Source organism: Drosophila tropicalis, unplaced genomic scaffold (assembly GCF_018151085.1).
Source record: "Drosophila tropicalis isolate 14030-0801.00 unplaced genomic scaffold, ASM1815108v1 contig_593, whole genome shotgun sequence".
NCBI classification, from domain to species: domain Eukaryota; kingdom Metazoa; phylum Arthropoda; class Insecta; order Diptera; family Drosophilidae; genus Drosophila; species Drosophila tropicalis.
Window position 1 is genome coordinate 12268618 of NW_027173070.1, and position 16283 is coordinate 12284900.

At 36.7% G+C, this 16283-nt stretch overlaps 5 protein-coding genes across 5 annotated transcripts; 3 read left to right on the forward strand and 2 right to left on the reverse strand.

The window, feature by feature from the left end:
• The first annotated feature begins 123 nt into the window (after positions 1–123).
• On the forward strand, positions 124–6066 carry LOC137575803 (tetraspanning orphan receptor). Its single transcript, XM_068288505.1, has 5 exons — positions 124–279; positions 574–847; positions 3976–4168; positions 4238–4376; positions 4436–6066. Exons 2-5 carry the CDS (start codon positions 647–649, stop codon positions 5238–5240), a joined length of 1338 nt encoding a protein of 445 aa, XP_068144606.1. The 5' UTR covers positions 124–279; positions 574–646; the 3' UTR covers positions 5241–6066.
• Positions 2383–3958, forward strand: LOC137575805 (kelch-like protein 41b). The gene is given in 2 exon segments (XM_068288509.1): positions 2383–3340; positions 3343–3958. Coding segments are annotated over 2 exon segments (1218 nt in total). The 5' UTR covers positions 2383–2715; the 3' UTR covers positions 3936–3958.
• Positions 6067–6889: 823 nt separating the features above from the next.
• Positions 6890–7532, reverse strand: PGRP-SC2 (Peptidoglycan recognition protein SC2). Its single transcript, XM_068288520.1, has one exon. It carries the CDS (start codon positions 7506–7508, stop codon positions 6951–6953), a length of 558 nt encoding a protein of 185 aa, XP_068144621.1. The 5' UTR covers positions 7509–7532; the 3' UTR covers positions 6890–6950.
• Positions 7533–7764: 232 nt separating this feature from the next.
• On the reverse strand, positions 7765–16272 carry LOC137575799 (mitochondrial sodium/calcium exchanger protein-like). Its single transcript, XM_068288498.1, has 9 exons — positions 16211–16272; positions 15919–16139; positions 15528–15853; positions 15393–15467; positions 14826–15338; positions 14629–14768; positions 14331–14565; positions 14092–14268; positions 7765–7891 (listed from the first exon to the last, which is right to left on the reverse strand). The coding sequence occupies exons 1-9, from the start codon at positions 16247–16249 to the stop codon at positions 7815–7817; spliced, it is 1803 nt and encodes a 600-aa protein (XP_068144599.1). The 5' UTR covers positions 16250–16272; the 3' UTR covers positions 7765–7814.
• On the forward strand, positions 9551–10188 carry PGRP-SC1a (Peptidoglycan recognition protein SC1a). The gene has a single exon (XM_068288519.1). It carries the CDS (start codon positions 9573–9575, stop codon positions 10134–10136), a length of 564 nt encoding a protein of 187 aa, XP_068144620.1. The 5' UTR covers positions 9551–9572; the 3' UTR covers positions 10137–10188.
• Positions 16273–16283: the final 11 nt, after the last annotated feature.

Below are 16283 nucleotides of genomic sequence, written 5' to 3' on the forward strand. Positions count from 1 at the left end.
TCGATGTCGATTACGATAACTTTGAGCCGATACTGTCGATTAGCCGATAGGTTTTGCTCCGATAATGTCGATTACGATAACTTTATAATAGAAACAACGTTAGGGTGACCAACTGTTAAGAACACGTAACGTACAATTGCCAGCTAATGTGACCGTATGCAATTTATTTGAGTACTCTTTAATGGACTGCGCAGCACTTTTTTATAAATTGAAATACATAAAACTTGCATAAAACTCAATTGAAATACGGTGAAAGTGGTGTCGATTTAAAGTTTAAAGGTAAAGCAATAAATCAAAAATAAAAAATTGGCCAAAACAAATGTGAGAAGTGATGAAAAACGGTGGTGAAAAAAAAACCAAAAGCAGCCATAGAAAGAAAAAACATCCACAAACATACACACACACAGTGCAGTCACCCACACTCACTTATACAAACACACGCACACACATACACAGACAGACTGACCGTCTGTCGTCGTATGCATAATAAAACCATAATTAATAACCTCCTCCTCTTCTTCACTTGAATTTCTATTCGTATATTTTCATATTTCCCACACATTTCGCCGTTAGTTTTTGATTGGAGCTCAATCTTGCAGTGTCGCCGTCTCCGTCTCTGTCTCTTGGGATTGGGGCAGGGCGTGAAATGTTAAGGATTCATGTGAAAATGGGTCCGCAACGCAGTCATAATAACAACAACAATAATAACGGCAACAGTGCCGCTAGCAGTAACAACCACAACAACAACAACAGCAACAACATTAGTATGCGCAACAACAAGGAGTTTACCTGCTGTTTTGGCCTACATGTTCATACCGCAACTCTAATGATCGGTTTATGGCATTTGGTAAGAAAAAAAAAATGTTTATATACGAAATAAATCGCATCACCTTTGACATTTAACCTTGCTGCCCAACATGCGCCAAAAGACCTCCCCCCATATGTCCCCTTACCCTACGTTCACGTAAATCACCGCCGCTGCCGCCTTCATCTTTACTTTGACCCTCTTCAGTGTCAAGGAGCGGAAAAATCAATTGTCGTCATTCGGCTCAGTCGCAACGACTCTCAAACTGTAATCAAGGTTTTTATTTGTTTTGCCTATTTTGCATTTACTGCGCCACGCGTGACGTCAATTGCGGACATCTGACTAACTAACTTAACTTAGTCATATTTTAAACATTTATTAGCATGTCAGAGACCGATATTTTCACTCTTCCATGGCATTAAATTAAAGCCAGTTTCCTGCTTTTGCAATGCAATGAAGAAGAAAGGGAGGAACGGTTAGTAACCTCCATTAAGAGTCCTCACATGACTTGGCATAATTCAATTGACATAATTTGTATACAATAATACATATATTGTTGAGCTAGTTTTATTGTTTGGTCTGACTTTCCCTTTGGTATTATTATGCTATACATTTCATGCATATCACGTTTTCTGTTGTGCCTCGTCGTCGACGTATAATAAAATTGATACAGTTTGACAAGCACATTTACTTAAGGTGTTGAGGTAGTTACTTAATTGGCGCCTATAATTTCTTTTATTAACTTGCAGCGTGTTTGTTTTTTGGGGCGGACAGCTAAGTTTGGGAATCTAGGAAAATAAATAAAGGTCGTATGGGTGGATAAAGATTTGAATTGGCTTTAGCTAAAAGTAATTTACAATCAGGTGAAATACTTGACATAGATATCTTATAAGATCTTCTATATCGAATGGTCCGATAGAAGTAATTTGGGTTAATAACTATACGACATTTCGAAGTTAAAAAGGGCATTAAAACTTTGGGAAATTCAACAACTAGTCTCCTATTATCTTTATAATTTGTGTAGTTAGTTTATACTTATGTTAGATTAAACACATGAGTGTTATCAATATTGATTCATATATTGATTATCAATTTCTTTGTCATTTTTTTTAAAGTGTTTTTCCCATATAATCTACACTTAAGTTGTGAAACGTGAATTAATTCGCAGTTTCTTGGTGATTCATTGTCGAGGCTTATCTATTAGATAAATATTAGAAAGTTTGAAATGCCTTGTATTCGCCAGCAATGCTTCTCAATATGCAAAATATGTGCTTGTTGTTGTTTAATCACTGCAGATACATTAAGATCAGTTTACACTTATTTTTTCCGTCGCATTGAAGGTTAATACTTGGAATAGCAACCTTGAACCTGAAGAGCTTTGGATACTCAAGGAACATATGTTAGATATCTACACACACAGCAACGCTGAGCGATTTGTCATTTAAGTATTTTTGAAAATTCAAATATTTACTCTTGAGCTACTGAGTTTACTTTTTGGGTTTCTACCTCGCTCTTACTCTGTCTATCTATCTCTCGCTCTGACACAAATCATTCAAAAGTGTTGTTTTATATTTCATACAGTTTTATGATTGTCTTGTCATAAATTTAAGAATTTGTTAATTCAACTGTCGCCTTATCAACTCGCATAATAAATGAACACGCACACAGTGTAAACATTTGTTGTTGATAAGGAAGCACCTGCTACCTGGGGTACTCATCCCTGGTTAGATCATGGTTCTGCTTATGGAGAGGCTACCTCATTACTTTCACTTGTCGTCATCTCATCGTATATTTGTTTAACTGAAAATAGTCGCAGCTCTAAATGAGTGTAGAATTTCAAACTGTTGAGGCATTATTATTCAGAAGTTGACTCTAACCATGACGATCAAAAGGATGGGCCGACATCGGGGATGTCGTCACAGTTGGAAACGACGGAGGAGGAAGAAGAGATGGAAACTGTGTATCAACATCCAGATAAAAATCGTCGTACAATCTCATCTATATTCAAAATACGACCTGGCGATTCTAACAAGCTCATCGAACGAGATTTATTTTCTTTGGGTTATAACGCCACTAAAACTGATTCCTGGCCTACTACTCAATTGTTTAAAAAACCAAATCTCTATTTAATGCTCTTGGAGTTGATAAGAAAACGTCTCAAAGCCAATGCCACTATCATCATTGGCCAGAATTCACAATATGTTCATCTTATGGTCTTGCAGAGTTTCTCTCGCGTGTTTCGTGATATTCACAATGCTTTAACTATAGAATTGCCCACGGAACAGGTTACGCCACGCTCCTTTAAGCTCATTTATGATTGGATGATTGAAGATAAACCAATTTTACCTCGTTTGGGTTTGCTAGAGGTTTGGCGGGCAGCTTATTTTATGCAGATCCCTCAACTAGAGCAGCAATGTGAAGTATGCCTTGCTCAGGGACTAAATGAAGACTCAGCTTTCATGATATATTTAGAATCCCGTATTCTAAAGATGGAGCAAATGCAGCGACATTTTCTGGAGCGTATATCCAAATTTTTTTAAGCCTAGTGGCCTCTCACGAGTTCCTGTCTCTAGCTCGAGAGCCGCTTCTTCTTTTGCTAGGCTCTAGCATGATTTCTGTGAACACGGAACTAGAGGTCTTTATGTCTGCTGTACGTTGGTTGAATTATCAGTGGCCACAGCGTAAAGAAAACATATCCGAGGTTGTTTCTAGAGTTCGATTTGCTTTAATACCTCCTTGGCTCTTGATACGTCTGCAGAAACCCAAGATGACATCTGTTCCAGTCGAACGTATTGCTGAGCAGACTGAAGTTCGACAATATATACATGATGGCATTGCTTATACGACCACAAGATTGTTTTATGGCAATGATAGAGATTCATTCAGGGAACATTTGCAACGTACAGAAACTTTTACGCCTGAGCAGAGAATATGGATCTATGATCGTGCCTGCTCACATCATCATCGTCTCAATTGTAAAATCTCTCAAGATCTGACCTATGAAATGTTTATAGAGTATTTAAATCATATACAAATGCAGCACAAAGATTATTGGCAATCTCTGGAACCCGTTGGGGCCAGTACAAAATGTTTGGCATGTCAGCGGCAAGCTGAGGCGTTGCAGCAATAAATATTATGTATTAATATGGAATAAACGATCTTTATTGCAGTTCCTGAACATTTTAGCCTTGAGCGTTTTGGCTGTCATTTGGCGTAATCCGGAAATGATGGATGAATTGGAAAGTGGCGGTAGTCATGATTATACCATAGATCTCAATGCACCGGCTTTACCCACACCTTTGAGTAAGGTGGATCCTCCATATGCTTTTCGTGATCACTCTCTCAACTATCGTAAGCGTTACCGTAAGCAAGTCGGCTTAAGACTCAGATGACATCTTAGATACTAAATTGACTTCTTGTTTTGCTTTGCAGAAAACTTTGACATGGGCGGATTGGTATGCACTTGCATGATAGCCATTACCTTGATGATGATCTATGGCACCATTAAAGGCAAACCTTCTCATCTGTTGCCCTTCTTTTGTCTGCAGTTATTTGATTTTGCCATTACCACGTGAGTTCTTCGAGAGAAAAGAGAGTAGAATCGGTTATAATAAATGCATTTCCTTACAGTTTGACAGCCGCTGGTTATTTATGCTATCTTCAGGCCATACATCGCATCATTGCCGAATCGCATCGATTGCCATGGCGTGAGAAGTTGTTGGAGCTGCCGCCCGAGGAACTGGTTGTTGTCGTTTTGGTTGTCTTTATCTGCATTGTTTTCCTGAAGGCCTATTGCATTGGCATTGTCTGGCGTTGCTACAAATACCTGACCCTAAGGCAACAGCATCTGCGTAGCTTATTACCTTGCGTCCTGCCGGAAATGGGTCTACATGGTGTGGGTGTGGGTGGTGCTGGTGGTTTTACCACTGAGGAGCAACGTGCCTACACGACTCTCTTGCCAAACTATGATGAGGCCATTGCACAGTATTTGAAACAGGCACCTCCACCATCCTATCAAGTGGCCATGTCAAACTATCAAGATGATGACGAGAATGGTGGAGCTGCTGGTGGTGGTGCTGCTGGTGGTATCACCCCGCTATTTGTGACCTTGGATAATGTGAATGGAGCCACAGCGAATGCAGCTTCCAATACGGATGAGAATATGGATAACAATAACGATGTACCCAACAATAATAATACAATGCATGTGAATGCCAATACGCCGCCAATGAGACGCTCAGAGGCTGGTGGAGCAGCAGCAACTGGCTCGGATGAAGAGGTTGAAGACGACGATGATGATGATTGGAGGTTATTGATGCCGGTGGCATGGATATCATTGGAGGCATTCCTCCGCCACCGCCGTACAACGATGTGGCCGATGCTCAGGTTCAGGTGCCATCACATTCGCCCATACATATACCTGGTCAGGTTGTGATTGGACGTAATGAGAGCCAGGCCTAAGTTGTGATTTGTTTAAGTTTTGTGTTGTGACTCTATCCGAACCCTTGCCCCTGCCCCCCACCCATATCCATTGTCTTGCCCTCGCCACGCACAATGTTTTTTTATTTATAGGCAAATTTGGCCGACACATTCCAAACACCAATCTCGTTCCCTCCCAGTCCCAAAGAGAAAACAAAAGAAAAACAAGTAATATAATAATTATAAATACAAAATTTTAGCATTCGCTTATAACTGTTGTTTAACGTCAAGAAAAACATATATTATAAATGAATATGCTCTGGATTTTGCTCTAAAACAACCATTAACGAAACTAAAACAAGAAAGAGAGTGAAAAATTTCAAGATGTCTGGTTGGAAAAGCTTCAATTCCTTTTTTGGCCACATCTAGTTTTTTGAATAATCTGTTAGCTCATTTACCTCCTATATACCAAAACTAAGTTTTTTTTTTATGATTTAACAAACTCTGAATTTCTCTTAGTCTAAGCCCCGGATGAACAATCCTTATCTCCCCCCAATTCAATTTTCTCTTCTATCCGCGCTCTTAAGTAGTTGTTAACCCAAGTGGAAATGTTCTATGTTTTTAAGGCTATATCGTGTAAGACTTTATGCATATTTAATATATACATACATCATACACATATATACATTTATATATATGTAATTAACTATTACTCTTTTTTATTTTAGTTATTTTTTTCCAACATATTTGATGAATGTATAATATCTATATATGTATATGTATACCTGTATACTAAATTTATGCAAAAGATATTCGAATAAAAATATTAGTTTATATTTCAACATTAATGTTGTTTATTCACATTGGCTGAGCTATTGATAAGCCATCTGAGTGGATGACCTCTGGCAGAGTCGAATGGATTTCCCCCTAGATAGAAAAAGTACACAGAAGTCGGTCCAATGGTTTGTCGATGCTTTTATACCCTATCTAATTGAAAGACTTTGTAATTAGATAAGGCTAGTACTTAACTTTTGTCATACTTACTACAAATATCCAGTTGACGTCCATTATTATTACCGCAATATTCTTTTTAACATTGATTCATTTATATAATAATTATTTTTGTATTATTAATCGGAATATTGTGGTCAGCAATTATAAAATATTAAATAAATTATAATATTAAGTTAGTATTATGGAATAGGTGGAGCAGAAAGAGGGGGAGAGAGATAGAGAGATAAATTAATATTTAAAATTCCAATTCAATTTTTTTCTCTATAAATCAAAGTCAGAAAGTGTATAAGTTTAATTAAATAAGTCTAGATGAAAAGGGGCTCCTAAATATCCTTCCAGAGGGATAACTTCGTTCTTTAAAGGTTGATGTTGAATTTTAGTCATATCTTTAATAATTTTAACAATTATTTTGGTTTGTTAGAGGATATATTAGCCTACCTAACACGATAACTGGGCTTGGGTAGTCCCAAGACGAACTTGACAGGACCTTGGGTTTCTGCCAAAGTCATCGTAGACGGTCAGACAGAACGAAACTTTGTAATTAAATTATTTTGGGAAAACAAATAATTGAGTGGGAAAAACCATTATATATTCGGATCCGTTCCGATAATACCTTCCCTATAGGAGGATGTCTACGCTTTTGTTAAGCCATTGTGTGTATATTATATTTTTATTATTATTTTTTTTTGCAGCGAATATTTGTTGGAGAAACTTAAGCCTTCCAGTTGGACCAGCTTTGGATTTCATTCCAGATGTTGGTGCCGGGGCATTCGGTGGAACCAACCTGACGATGTCCATACAGAATGTATCCAGAGACAATCTGGCCACGAGAAACGGCATCAGAGAGCAATCCCTTGGCAGCAGTGATCTGAGCGGAGGTAATCTTGTCGGTGTTGTAGTTACCCAAGAAGGAGATGCCAATCGACTTGGAGTTCCAGTTGGTGGCATGAGCACCCATCACATTCCAGCCACGTCCCTCATAGACATTGCCATCGCCGCCAATCAAGAAGTTGTAACCAATATCAGCCCAGCCCAAGCTGTCCATGTGATAGGCCTGGATGTTCTGCAATTGGGTCTGGCAGGCAGCGCGAGTGGTGCAGTAGTTGCCAGCTGTGTGATGGATCACAGCATAGCTCAGGGAGCTGGCCAAAGTGGATTTGCTAGTGGCCGAACGACCACCCCATTCCGATTTCGAGATGATGGTCACACCGAACACGGCCTGGCCGCAGAAGACTACTGCCAACAGAAGGATAAGAGCTTTGCTTGCCATCGTCTCTATAGATTGATTGCGTCTGATTTCTTGTCTAACTGCCACTTATATAGGGAATGGGGTCTTATCTCCCCACTGGCCACTGAGACAGGCCACCTCAGGTGCCTTGTCTTTGTGACGTTCTGATATGAAAGGCTATCAGACGCAGATCCTGATAGCGACAAGCCGAATGAAATTTTTTCAATCAGTCCAAGTGGCATTCAATTAATTTCTCTTAAATACTTCAAGAGTCATATATCTCTTGATATACATACACAAATAATATATATAAAAATAACTATTATTTGCAACGTAAAATCCCACAAATCAAAGGCGTCGACAGCATCTTGTCCAGAAAAGGGGGTACACATACAAAACCACTGACTGGGAATCTAAAAATTGTCCTATCGAAAAGATAATACAATTGTAAATATCATTCGCATGATGTTCATATTGATTGTGTATAAAGCGTGCCAATTTTAGACGAGTCTTTGATAACGGGCAAGTGTAATAATTTAATGTATTGCATATCAGTTAAAACAAAATAAAATCCAAAATACATAAATATTTAACAAATCTTATAATAGATTTTAATACTTAGTAATACTATATCAATAACATAATATTATTCAAGTTATAACTGCAAAAGCACTACTAATGTAAGAAATTAAGTAATTGATTGCTTTTGTCGACCTTTTTCAGTAATATCAAATCATCAGTTTGATGTCGACTTTGAAACAAAGGGTATAATATTAAATAATTTTCTAAAATTTCAATTTTTAATTATGTTGATTATTAAAACAACAAGTGTTTTGTTTTTGTCCAAAGTTTAGTTAGTTGAGATCTCATATTATTTATATATTTTCGGAGTGCAAAGCCTACAAGCTGTGTTAGGCCTTTTTCTTCATTAGAAATAATTTTGTCTCACTGTTTTAACAGATCTACTCGTATCGTATCTATCGCAGATATTTTAATATTAGATATTTATGGTCGTTATGAAATCAATATCAGAATTGGTTAATTGTCAGAATTGAAAACAGGTTCTGATTTGAAATAATGTTATGAATCTGGAACAAGGAACCATAAAAAGAGTTTTGATCACTGAAATGTTGATTTAATCTTCATTTACTTACCAAAATATGTACCGAACAAATTCTCAAAATTCTTAAAAACTGTTAACTTTGCAAAGCTGTAACTAAATTTCAACAGCCATTATCTTCAGATATTTATAAGTTATATGGTCGAGCTTAAAATTTAAATAATTCATTATAAGTGTATTAAAATTTAATTTACTTTAGTTTATTCATTTTCATTAGAACTCTGTTTTAAGTAATTTCAATACTGATCTTGTGAAAAATATTTAATAACATAGTCACATATACTTTCGTAATGATTTTGAATTCTTAAAATAAATCTTGTTTATACTTTTGAATCAGTTTAAAAACTCTTTAAAAAAAAAAAAATAATTAAATTTCTTGGCAGTGTTTTATAGGAAAATAAGTCGTAAATGTTTGTTTGCAATAGAAAATTTCAAAAATTATAAATAAATAATGTTAAAATGAAAACAATTATTTAAATAAAGTATTAAAGTTAATTACTCTTTGAACTTAATACACTTTCTGTAGTTAACTAATTAATTTCTGTCTGGAATAAATTTTATAACAAGACAAACTTCTTTAAAAGTTAGTTCATCCGCACCATAAAAAGTGCTATAAAAACAAATACATAAATAAAATTATGGCTCTATAATTAGGTGCCATAAAAAATAAAGTTATGGTTTCTTAAAAGTTTACCATAAAATTGAGCGGATATTTGAAAGAGCTTTTACTTGGAGACCTTTTTCGGATGAAAGCTTGAAAATTTGAAATGAGTTTGACCCAAATTGGCCGTTGGCCGTTGTTATCATCCTATGGATCCCATTGAGAATTATCAGGTAAAAACAAATCACTATAAGTTGGAGAATATGGATTATAAATCAAACATTACATCCGCGATAATTTTGCGAGTAAATTTTTGGGTATAAAAACTCTGCGAGGTTTCCAGTTGAAGACAGATCAAGTTAACTAATCAACTGAATCGGCAAACATGGTATCCAAGCAATCGATTGCTCTACTCCTAGCCGTGCTGGCCTGCAGCCAGTACATGGTCCAGGGTGTCTATGTTGTCTCCAAGGCGGAATGGGGAGGACGTGCGCCCTCGTGGACTGTTGCCCTGGGCAACTACCTCGGCTATGCCATTATTCACCACACCGCTGGATCGTATTGCGAAACTCGTGCTGCCTGCGGTGCAGTCCTCCGCAGTGTTCAGAACTATCACATGGACAGTCTGGGCTGGCCCGATATCGGCTACAATTTCCTGATTGGCGGTGATGGCGCTGTCTATGAGGGTCGTGGCTGGAATCATATGGGCGCTCATGCCGCCGAATGGAATCCCTACAGCATTGGCATCAGTTTCCTCGGCAACTTCAACTGGGATACTTTGGAACCGAACATGATTGCATCTGCCAAGGAATTGCTCCAGGATGCCGTCAACCGTGGTCAACTCAGCTCTGGTTATGTCCTTTACGGACATCGTCAGGTCAGCGCCACCGAATGTCCTGGCACCAATATCTGGAATGAAATTCGTAGCTGGTCTCACTGGGCTGCCTAAATTTGCTGACAAGAAAAACTCCTTTTATTAATAAATATCCTTTGAAAATTTACTCAATGAAATTATTTAATATATATTTGATTTTTCCTTTCTTCTTATTTTCATTCTTCCTACGCTCATGTCCTTTAAACTAGAATCATCCGATTTTACACAAAAAATAGATAATTCTAATTTATTTGATGAATCGAATCGGTTTTTTTCTTTTTTTATGGCTCACTTCAAATGCCTCAAGTACACGGGCGATATGATTCAAATCGAAAGTCCAGCATATAAGTTCTCTCGTGACGACATTTTTGTCGTGTGTTCACTATCAATATTTGCGTTATTCAGTTACGCGCCCCCATAGATTAAAAACAATTCTGATAATAATATAATTTATTTGCTTTCGATTATTGTTTTTACTTTACAATTAAGAGAAATGGTTTATAAAATGAGTATTTTTGTCTATCTCGTCTTTGTCTCTTAAATATTTCTATTGTGTTAGTTCTAATCAAATGAAATGGGTCCACACAGAGTGTTTTCAAAATGTTGTCTATGGGCAACATTGGTTCCTGAAAGGACCCTTTCAATATTTTGTAAAATTTTGATATTAAATAAAGAGCTAAGAGTAGAGTAAATTTATTTTTGAATCTCTATTCACATGAATTATTTTTTACAAGTTTTTGACGATTTTCATTTTAACAATAGGCTCAATTTTCAATCTTAATAATGAGCATTTTTTTTTTTTTTTTAATTTTTGTTTTCAAATTGGTTGAGTTTTAGTCTCAAAATTGGCTTAGAGAAACCATAACTAAAAACATTTCTTTTCAAGTTTGTTTTCTTTAAAAAACATTTTATCAAATATTTATTAGACAGACTGTTGGCTGGATCAAGTTTAATTTTATTTATTAAGAGAAACTTTACATTAACAAACATTAAAATTAAATGTCTTTCGATATTTTTGAAATATTTGTTAATTAGTTTGTTTTAGATTTTTGTTTTTCAGGTTTTTAGATTTCGTTTAAGATATTAAGGAGCACTGTAATACTATGTTTCCAAATCCATTCCATTTTCCAATTCTAGGAACTTTAAGTAAAGAATCCTTGAAAGATTCAATTTTTTATCACATAATGCAAATGAGATTTGAATTGGTTATATGTCGACCAGCTGACCAGCAGAGCTGGGAGCTAAATACCAGGTTCACTGTGTTTTTATAGCAAAATTTCTTGGAGGCTCTAGGGCTCTTATCGCGTACTTAACTGGATGATTTATAAGCTCTCAATTTCGAAAAGGCGTTTATGTATTGGCAAAGGGGAAGCACCTTCCTTCGTGAGATTGACTATGTAAGAATCTGCTGATATTGATTTATTAAATCTATAGACTTGAAGCGATAGGACCACAGGTCTTATCACTTTGCTTAGATTCGGTTCGGCGACCCATTGACTGGTAAGTTTTGTGTAAGTTAACAGATTTCTTCAAGTGTATTTTGTACATCATTCATTTCATCAAAAACTTTAAGAATTTCAGATGAGATGAGCTCGTAAATTATGAGAAATAAAGAAAAAAAAAACACAAAACAAAACAAATTAGGTCCAAAAATAGTAACTATAATTGCCTGCTGAGAACTGAAACACAAACTTTAAAAAGGGCCTAAGTGCATTTATTTTAGTTTCAAGAGGACTCCGCCGATGAAGGCGGCAAAGATGTGGCTGTGGATTGGGTTGAATGATGACTACCTGGCTGTTGTTTAAAACAGAAACCGGAAAAGTAGATTACGGCTTAGGCAAGTTATTAAACAATTGGGGGCAAAAGGCATAGAGAAAGGGCGCAGCTTCAACTTATGCAAAACAACTTTGTTAACAATGGATGATGATGTTGTTAACGCACTTGAAGTAGTGGTTTGGTCAGCTGCTGGCAAAAGTTGCTTTGGCCCTTAGTAGCAGAAGAAAATAATACACTACTTCAAGTTGGTCAAAATGAATTTGAGATAACATGTAGCTGCTCCTTTTGATTTATAGTATTAACTACCCTCTTAAAATTATTAATTAAGTATGTCTATTCTCTAGTCGGGCGAGCCACTTAAATGCCCTTGACTTTGTTACCCTCTTTGTTACCATTTGTATTTTTATTTAAACTTAAGCACTTGACGGATCATAGTACACACTAGTATAGTATAGCTATACACTTTATCATTACTTAAATGCCCAAAGTGTCTTAAGGGTATAAATTTAATGTTTCTTTGATACATTGTTGTAAAAAGTATATCAAAAGGCAAATTTTGAACTCACGCTTTTTGTTTTCTGTTTTAGTCGTTTTTGTTTGGCGTTTGTGACAACTTATGGCTAAACTAGTTGCACCTCTTCACCATCCAGCCAGACAATCAGCAAGCAAGAAGCAGCTAGAACTTAATAATATTCCACAATGAGAGAAGTTTTCCATGCTTGGATAGAATTCGACCCATCCCGACCCCGCATTGTTGTAGATTCACTTCATCACACATTCGAGTGCTCGTTGAGAGCGCAAATTTGAAAACTTTTTTGGTCAAATTTAACGAATGAAATACTTTGACAGTCGAAACGTGAGCAGAGAAGACAATTTGGAGCACTCACACAACCACCCATGACCACCCAATTGGTGTGCTGATGTCCAAAACTAAAGAAAACCAGAGGGCCGGGGCTAACTTCGACCGCGTCAAAGTTTGTATACCCTTGCAACTTTTTTGGTAACTCTATCCTTACCTATCAGCCATCAATGTGGAAGAACGTTTTATCTAAAAAGGCTTAAGCTTGAGAAAGAAAGGCCTACAATCATAGGAAATAACGAAGATATTGATCAAAGTCACTGTTTTCCACCGATTGTTCCTATGGGAGCTATATGATATAGTCACCCGATCTTTATCAAATTCGGCACAGTCATTAACATATATATTAGATTAAGAAATGTTTAATTTAAAAGCAATCGCGTTAAAAGTAACGAAGTTATTTACAAAAGTCACTGTTTTCGACCAATCGTTCCTATGGGAGCTATATGATATAGTCACCTGATCTTGATCAAATTTGGCATAGTCGCTTATAGGCGTAGTAAACTCTCTAATATTAAGTTTCACGACAATAGCTCAGAAAATAACGAAGGTATTGAGAAAGTCACTGTTCGTGACTTGGCCGTTTGTATGGGAGCTATATGATATAGTCACCCTATCTTGATCAAATTTGGCATAGTCGCTTATAGGCGTAGTAAACTCTCTAATATTAAGTTTCACGACAATAGCTCAGAAAATAACGAAGTTATTGAGAAAGTCACTGTTCGTGACTTGGCCGTTTGTATGGGAGCTATATGATATAGTCACCCGATCTTGATCAAATTTGGCATCGTCGCTTATAGGCGTAGTAAACTCTCTAATATTAAGTTTCACGATAATAGCATAGAAAATAACGAAGTTATTGAGAAAAGTCACTGTTCGTGACTTTGGGGTTTGTATGGGAGCTATATGATATAGTGGTCCGATCCGGCTGAATCCGAGATATACAACGCCTGCAGTATATACAAGCCTACGTGCAAAATTTCAGGAGGCAATTTTAGGAGGAGTTTGCGTTGATCCAGACGGACGGACGGACGGACGGACGGACGGACATGGCTAGTTGAACTCGTCTCGTCGTGCTGTTCAAGAATATATATACTTTGTATGGTCGGAGATGCTTCGTTCTATGCGTTGCACACTTCTGACCAAAATTAATATACCCTTTTTGCAAGGGTATAAAAAGTGGATATTTGACATAAACATGACAGCGGGCCCTAATGCAATTGAAATGTCAGTTGAGAGAGAAGGATTAAAGTAAGGTCTTAATGTAAAAAAAGAAAGAAAATTTCGTTTATTTCGGATCAAATCTTTGATCAGATGAGAAGTCATGTATTGCTTCCAATTCAACAAGAAAACAATACAGTAAAAAGAGTATATATAAAGTAAATGAGAATATACCTGCCGACCGTCGGGCATAGAAATTGAAAGTCAGACTCCACCATAAAAATGTGACAACGGTCAAATTATAGAATATATAGCAGGTAGGTCCATATTTTCCGTATAACCAATATGAGGCATCTTTTTTATGGGCATTCTTATTAAATATGCAGGGTATACTGACGCCCAGAACCATATCTATGTACATGTAGATAAACAATGTTAAACGTTAAATGTAATTTTGAGTTAAAACAACTTACTAAAGAGTGTACTACCAAAAATTGCACCAAAAGCCATCTTTTCATAGCCTTGCAAGGCCAGGGCCGAATTTACCAGAACATCGGAAAAGGCCGCTGCAAAGGAACGCAAAGTAGCCGCCACAAAGCCCTCAGACATGTATAACACGGCTCCGATGATGGCACAAAGGAGCTCCAATTCAGCGGCACAAATGCATATAAGTAACATGCAACTAAAGCAGGTCAATATCAAGAAACACTTGAGGGAGATAAAAACCAAACATGAAATTTATAACAAAGTTAACAAAGATTATCAACCCACCGAATGATAGGGCGGAGGCTTGTCCGTGCGGGCAGTCAGAAAAACAATAATGGCCAATGGAACAGTCACACACAGTGTCCAAATGGCGTAACTGAAATCGAGTTTTATAAACCAACCAGAATAGGAGCTCAAAAAAAATGCTGTAAAGCAAACTATTAGTCTTTGATCTTTGACTTGACTTCTTTCTATATCCTCACCATGGGTTAGGGTAATCATTACAATTGGACATGTTATAATCTGGGTGCAATTGAGCAATTTACTCCAGCCATGTTTATCCAAATGATAGTCGACAACTGGTATAAAGATTGTACAAAAAAATACCATAGGAGCTCGCAGGATAATAAAAAGGCGATTAAAAAAACCACTTGCTTTCCATTCTTCAATATCAACAGGCAGTATGGATTCGAAAAATTCCGAAAATAGAAATAAATTCTTTGGATTTTGACTGTTATGGAGTATGGTGCTTGTGGCTTCATAATCTACATCAACCATGTCGTCATCCACCTTACGTGTGGAAAAACCAACATAACGTTCCGAAAATGAGTCACTTCTACGACCGGAAGGACGGTAATCTGCAATCACTTTGCGTATTTTAATTTTGTTATCCCTTTCCAATTGCCTAAGCGTACTTTGTAGTCTATCTAATTCCATTCTTGCGGGAATTGAAGGGTTTTTGTCTGCCATTAAATTGGCAATTTCCTTACGAAGAGCTGTGTGGGGATAATTAATATCTGAGTTTAAATAATGTTTTTTCTATAACTTACTCTTGATACTTAGTCGTATAAGTATCAAATCCAAAATGTTAATAATCAGAAAAAATAAATAGACCATGGAAAGCACTGAATGATTAAAGGTATATTAGTTTGCCTTAGCAAATACAATAGATATCAAATACTTACTAATGGCTGCCTCTCTAGTTACTTGAGAACCTTGCATCAAAATAAAACTTAAGACCTCTCCAGCCAGGACCAAGAACAATAAATCTCTCACAGTATTGTGGCCATTCATGTTGAAGGGTTTCAAATAGACAACGGTTCCACCGCTTATCAAAATGATGGCCAATGAATTACTCAAGGTTATGGTATACAAGGGAGCAGTTGCACGTACTGGCAACATATTGGCCAAACTATCGGGCAAACTATTGCCAACACCCAATAGTGTAGCTCCAGCCACATATTCATTCATTCGCAATTTAATCGATATGATCTTGAGCATGGGAGCGAAGCTAACAAAAAGTATACATATATAAGATCAATTCAAATTCTTATTCAAATAATGGATTCAATTCACCAATATTCAACTAGATGAGCTATAGTCACCATTAGAGACAATGCAATTAGAATATAGAGTAGAATCAAACCAATTTCCTCCAACTTTGTCCTGATGCGCAAGACGCAATACATGAGCTCAAAATATTTGAAGAAATTCATAACCACGGAACAATCTTCAATTTTACGAGCGAACTCACATCGATGTTGAACTGAAACGGTCATTACCTGAAAGCAATCCATCTGAATTGACCACAAAGGAAGTGCTAGGTATAGAGAGATCAGTCAACAGATTTAAACTTCTTAGTACTTACTTCTTCGTACCAGCCATCGAGGATTGAAATATTCGGCATTTTGTGTAGTATAGTGTATTTGTGGGTGTAAAAT

What these genes read in the sequence shown, in the direction of transcription:
- LOC137575803 (XM_068288505.1), top strand. Translation starts at nt 647, where the DNA reads ATGTTAAGGATTCATGTGAAAATGGGTCCGCAACGCAGTCATAATAAC. An exon ending in TGATCGGTTTATGGCATTTG is followed by an intron (nt 848 to 3,975) that starts GTAAGAAAAAAA and finishes TCTTTATTGCAG; the next exon opens with TTCCTGAACATTTTAGCCTT. An exon ending in TTTGATTTTGCCATTACCAC is followed by an intron (nt 4,377 to 4,435) that starts GTGAGTTCTTCG and finishes ATTTCCTTACAG; the next exon opens with TTTGACAGCCGCTGGTTATT.
- PGRP-SC2 (XM_068288520.1), bottom strand. Translation starts at nt 7,508, where the DNA reads ATGGCAAGCAAAGCTCTTATCCTTCTGTTGGCAGTAGTCTTCTGCGGC.
- PGRP-SC1a (XM_068288519.1), top strand. Translation starts at nt 9,573, where the DNA reads ATGGTATCCAAGCAATCGATTGCTCTACTCCTAGCCGTGCTGGCCTGC.
- LOC137575799 (XM_068288498.1), bottom strand. Translation starts at nt 16,249, where the DNA reads ATGCCGAATATTTCAATCCTCGATGGCTGGTACGAAGAA. An exon ending in TATACGACTAAGTATCAAGA is followed by an intron (nt 15,339 to 15,392) that starts GTAAGTTATAGA and finishes ATCCCCACACAG; the next exon opens with CTCTTCGTAAGGAAATTGCC. An exon ending in TTTTGGTAGTACACTCTTTA is followed by an intron (nt 14,269 to 14,330) that starts GTAAGTTGTTTT and finishes ACATGTACATAG; the next exon opens with ATATGGTTCTGGGCGTCAGT.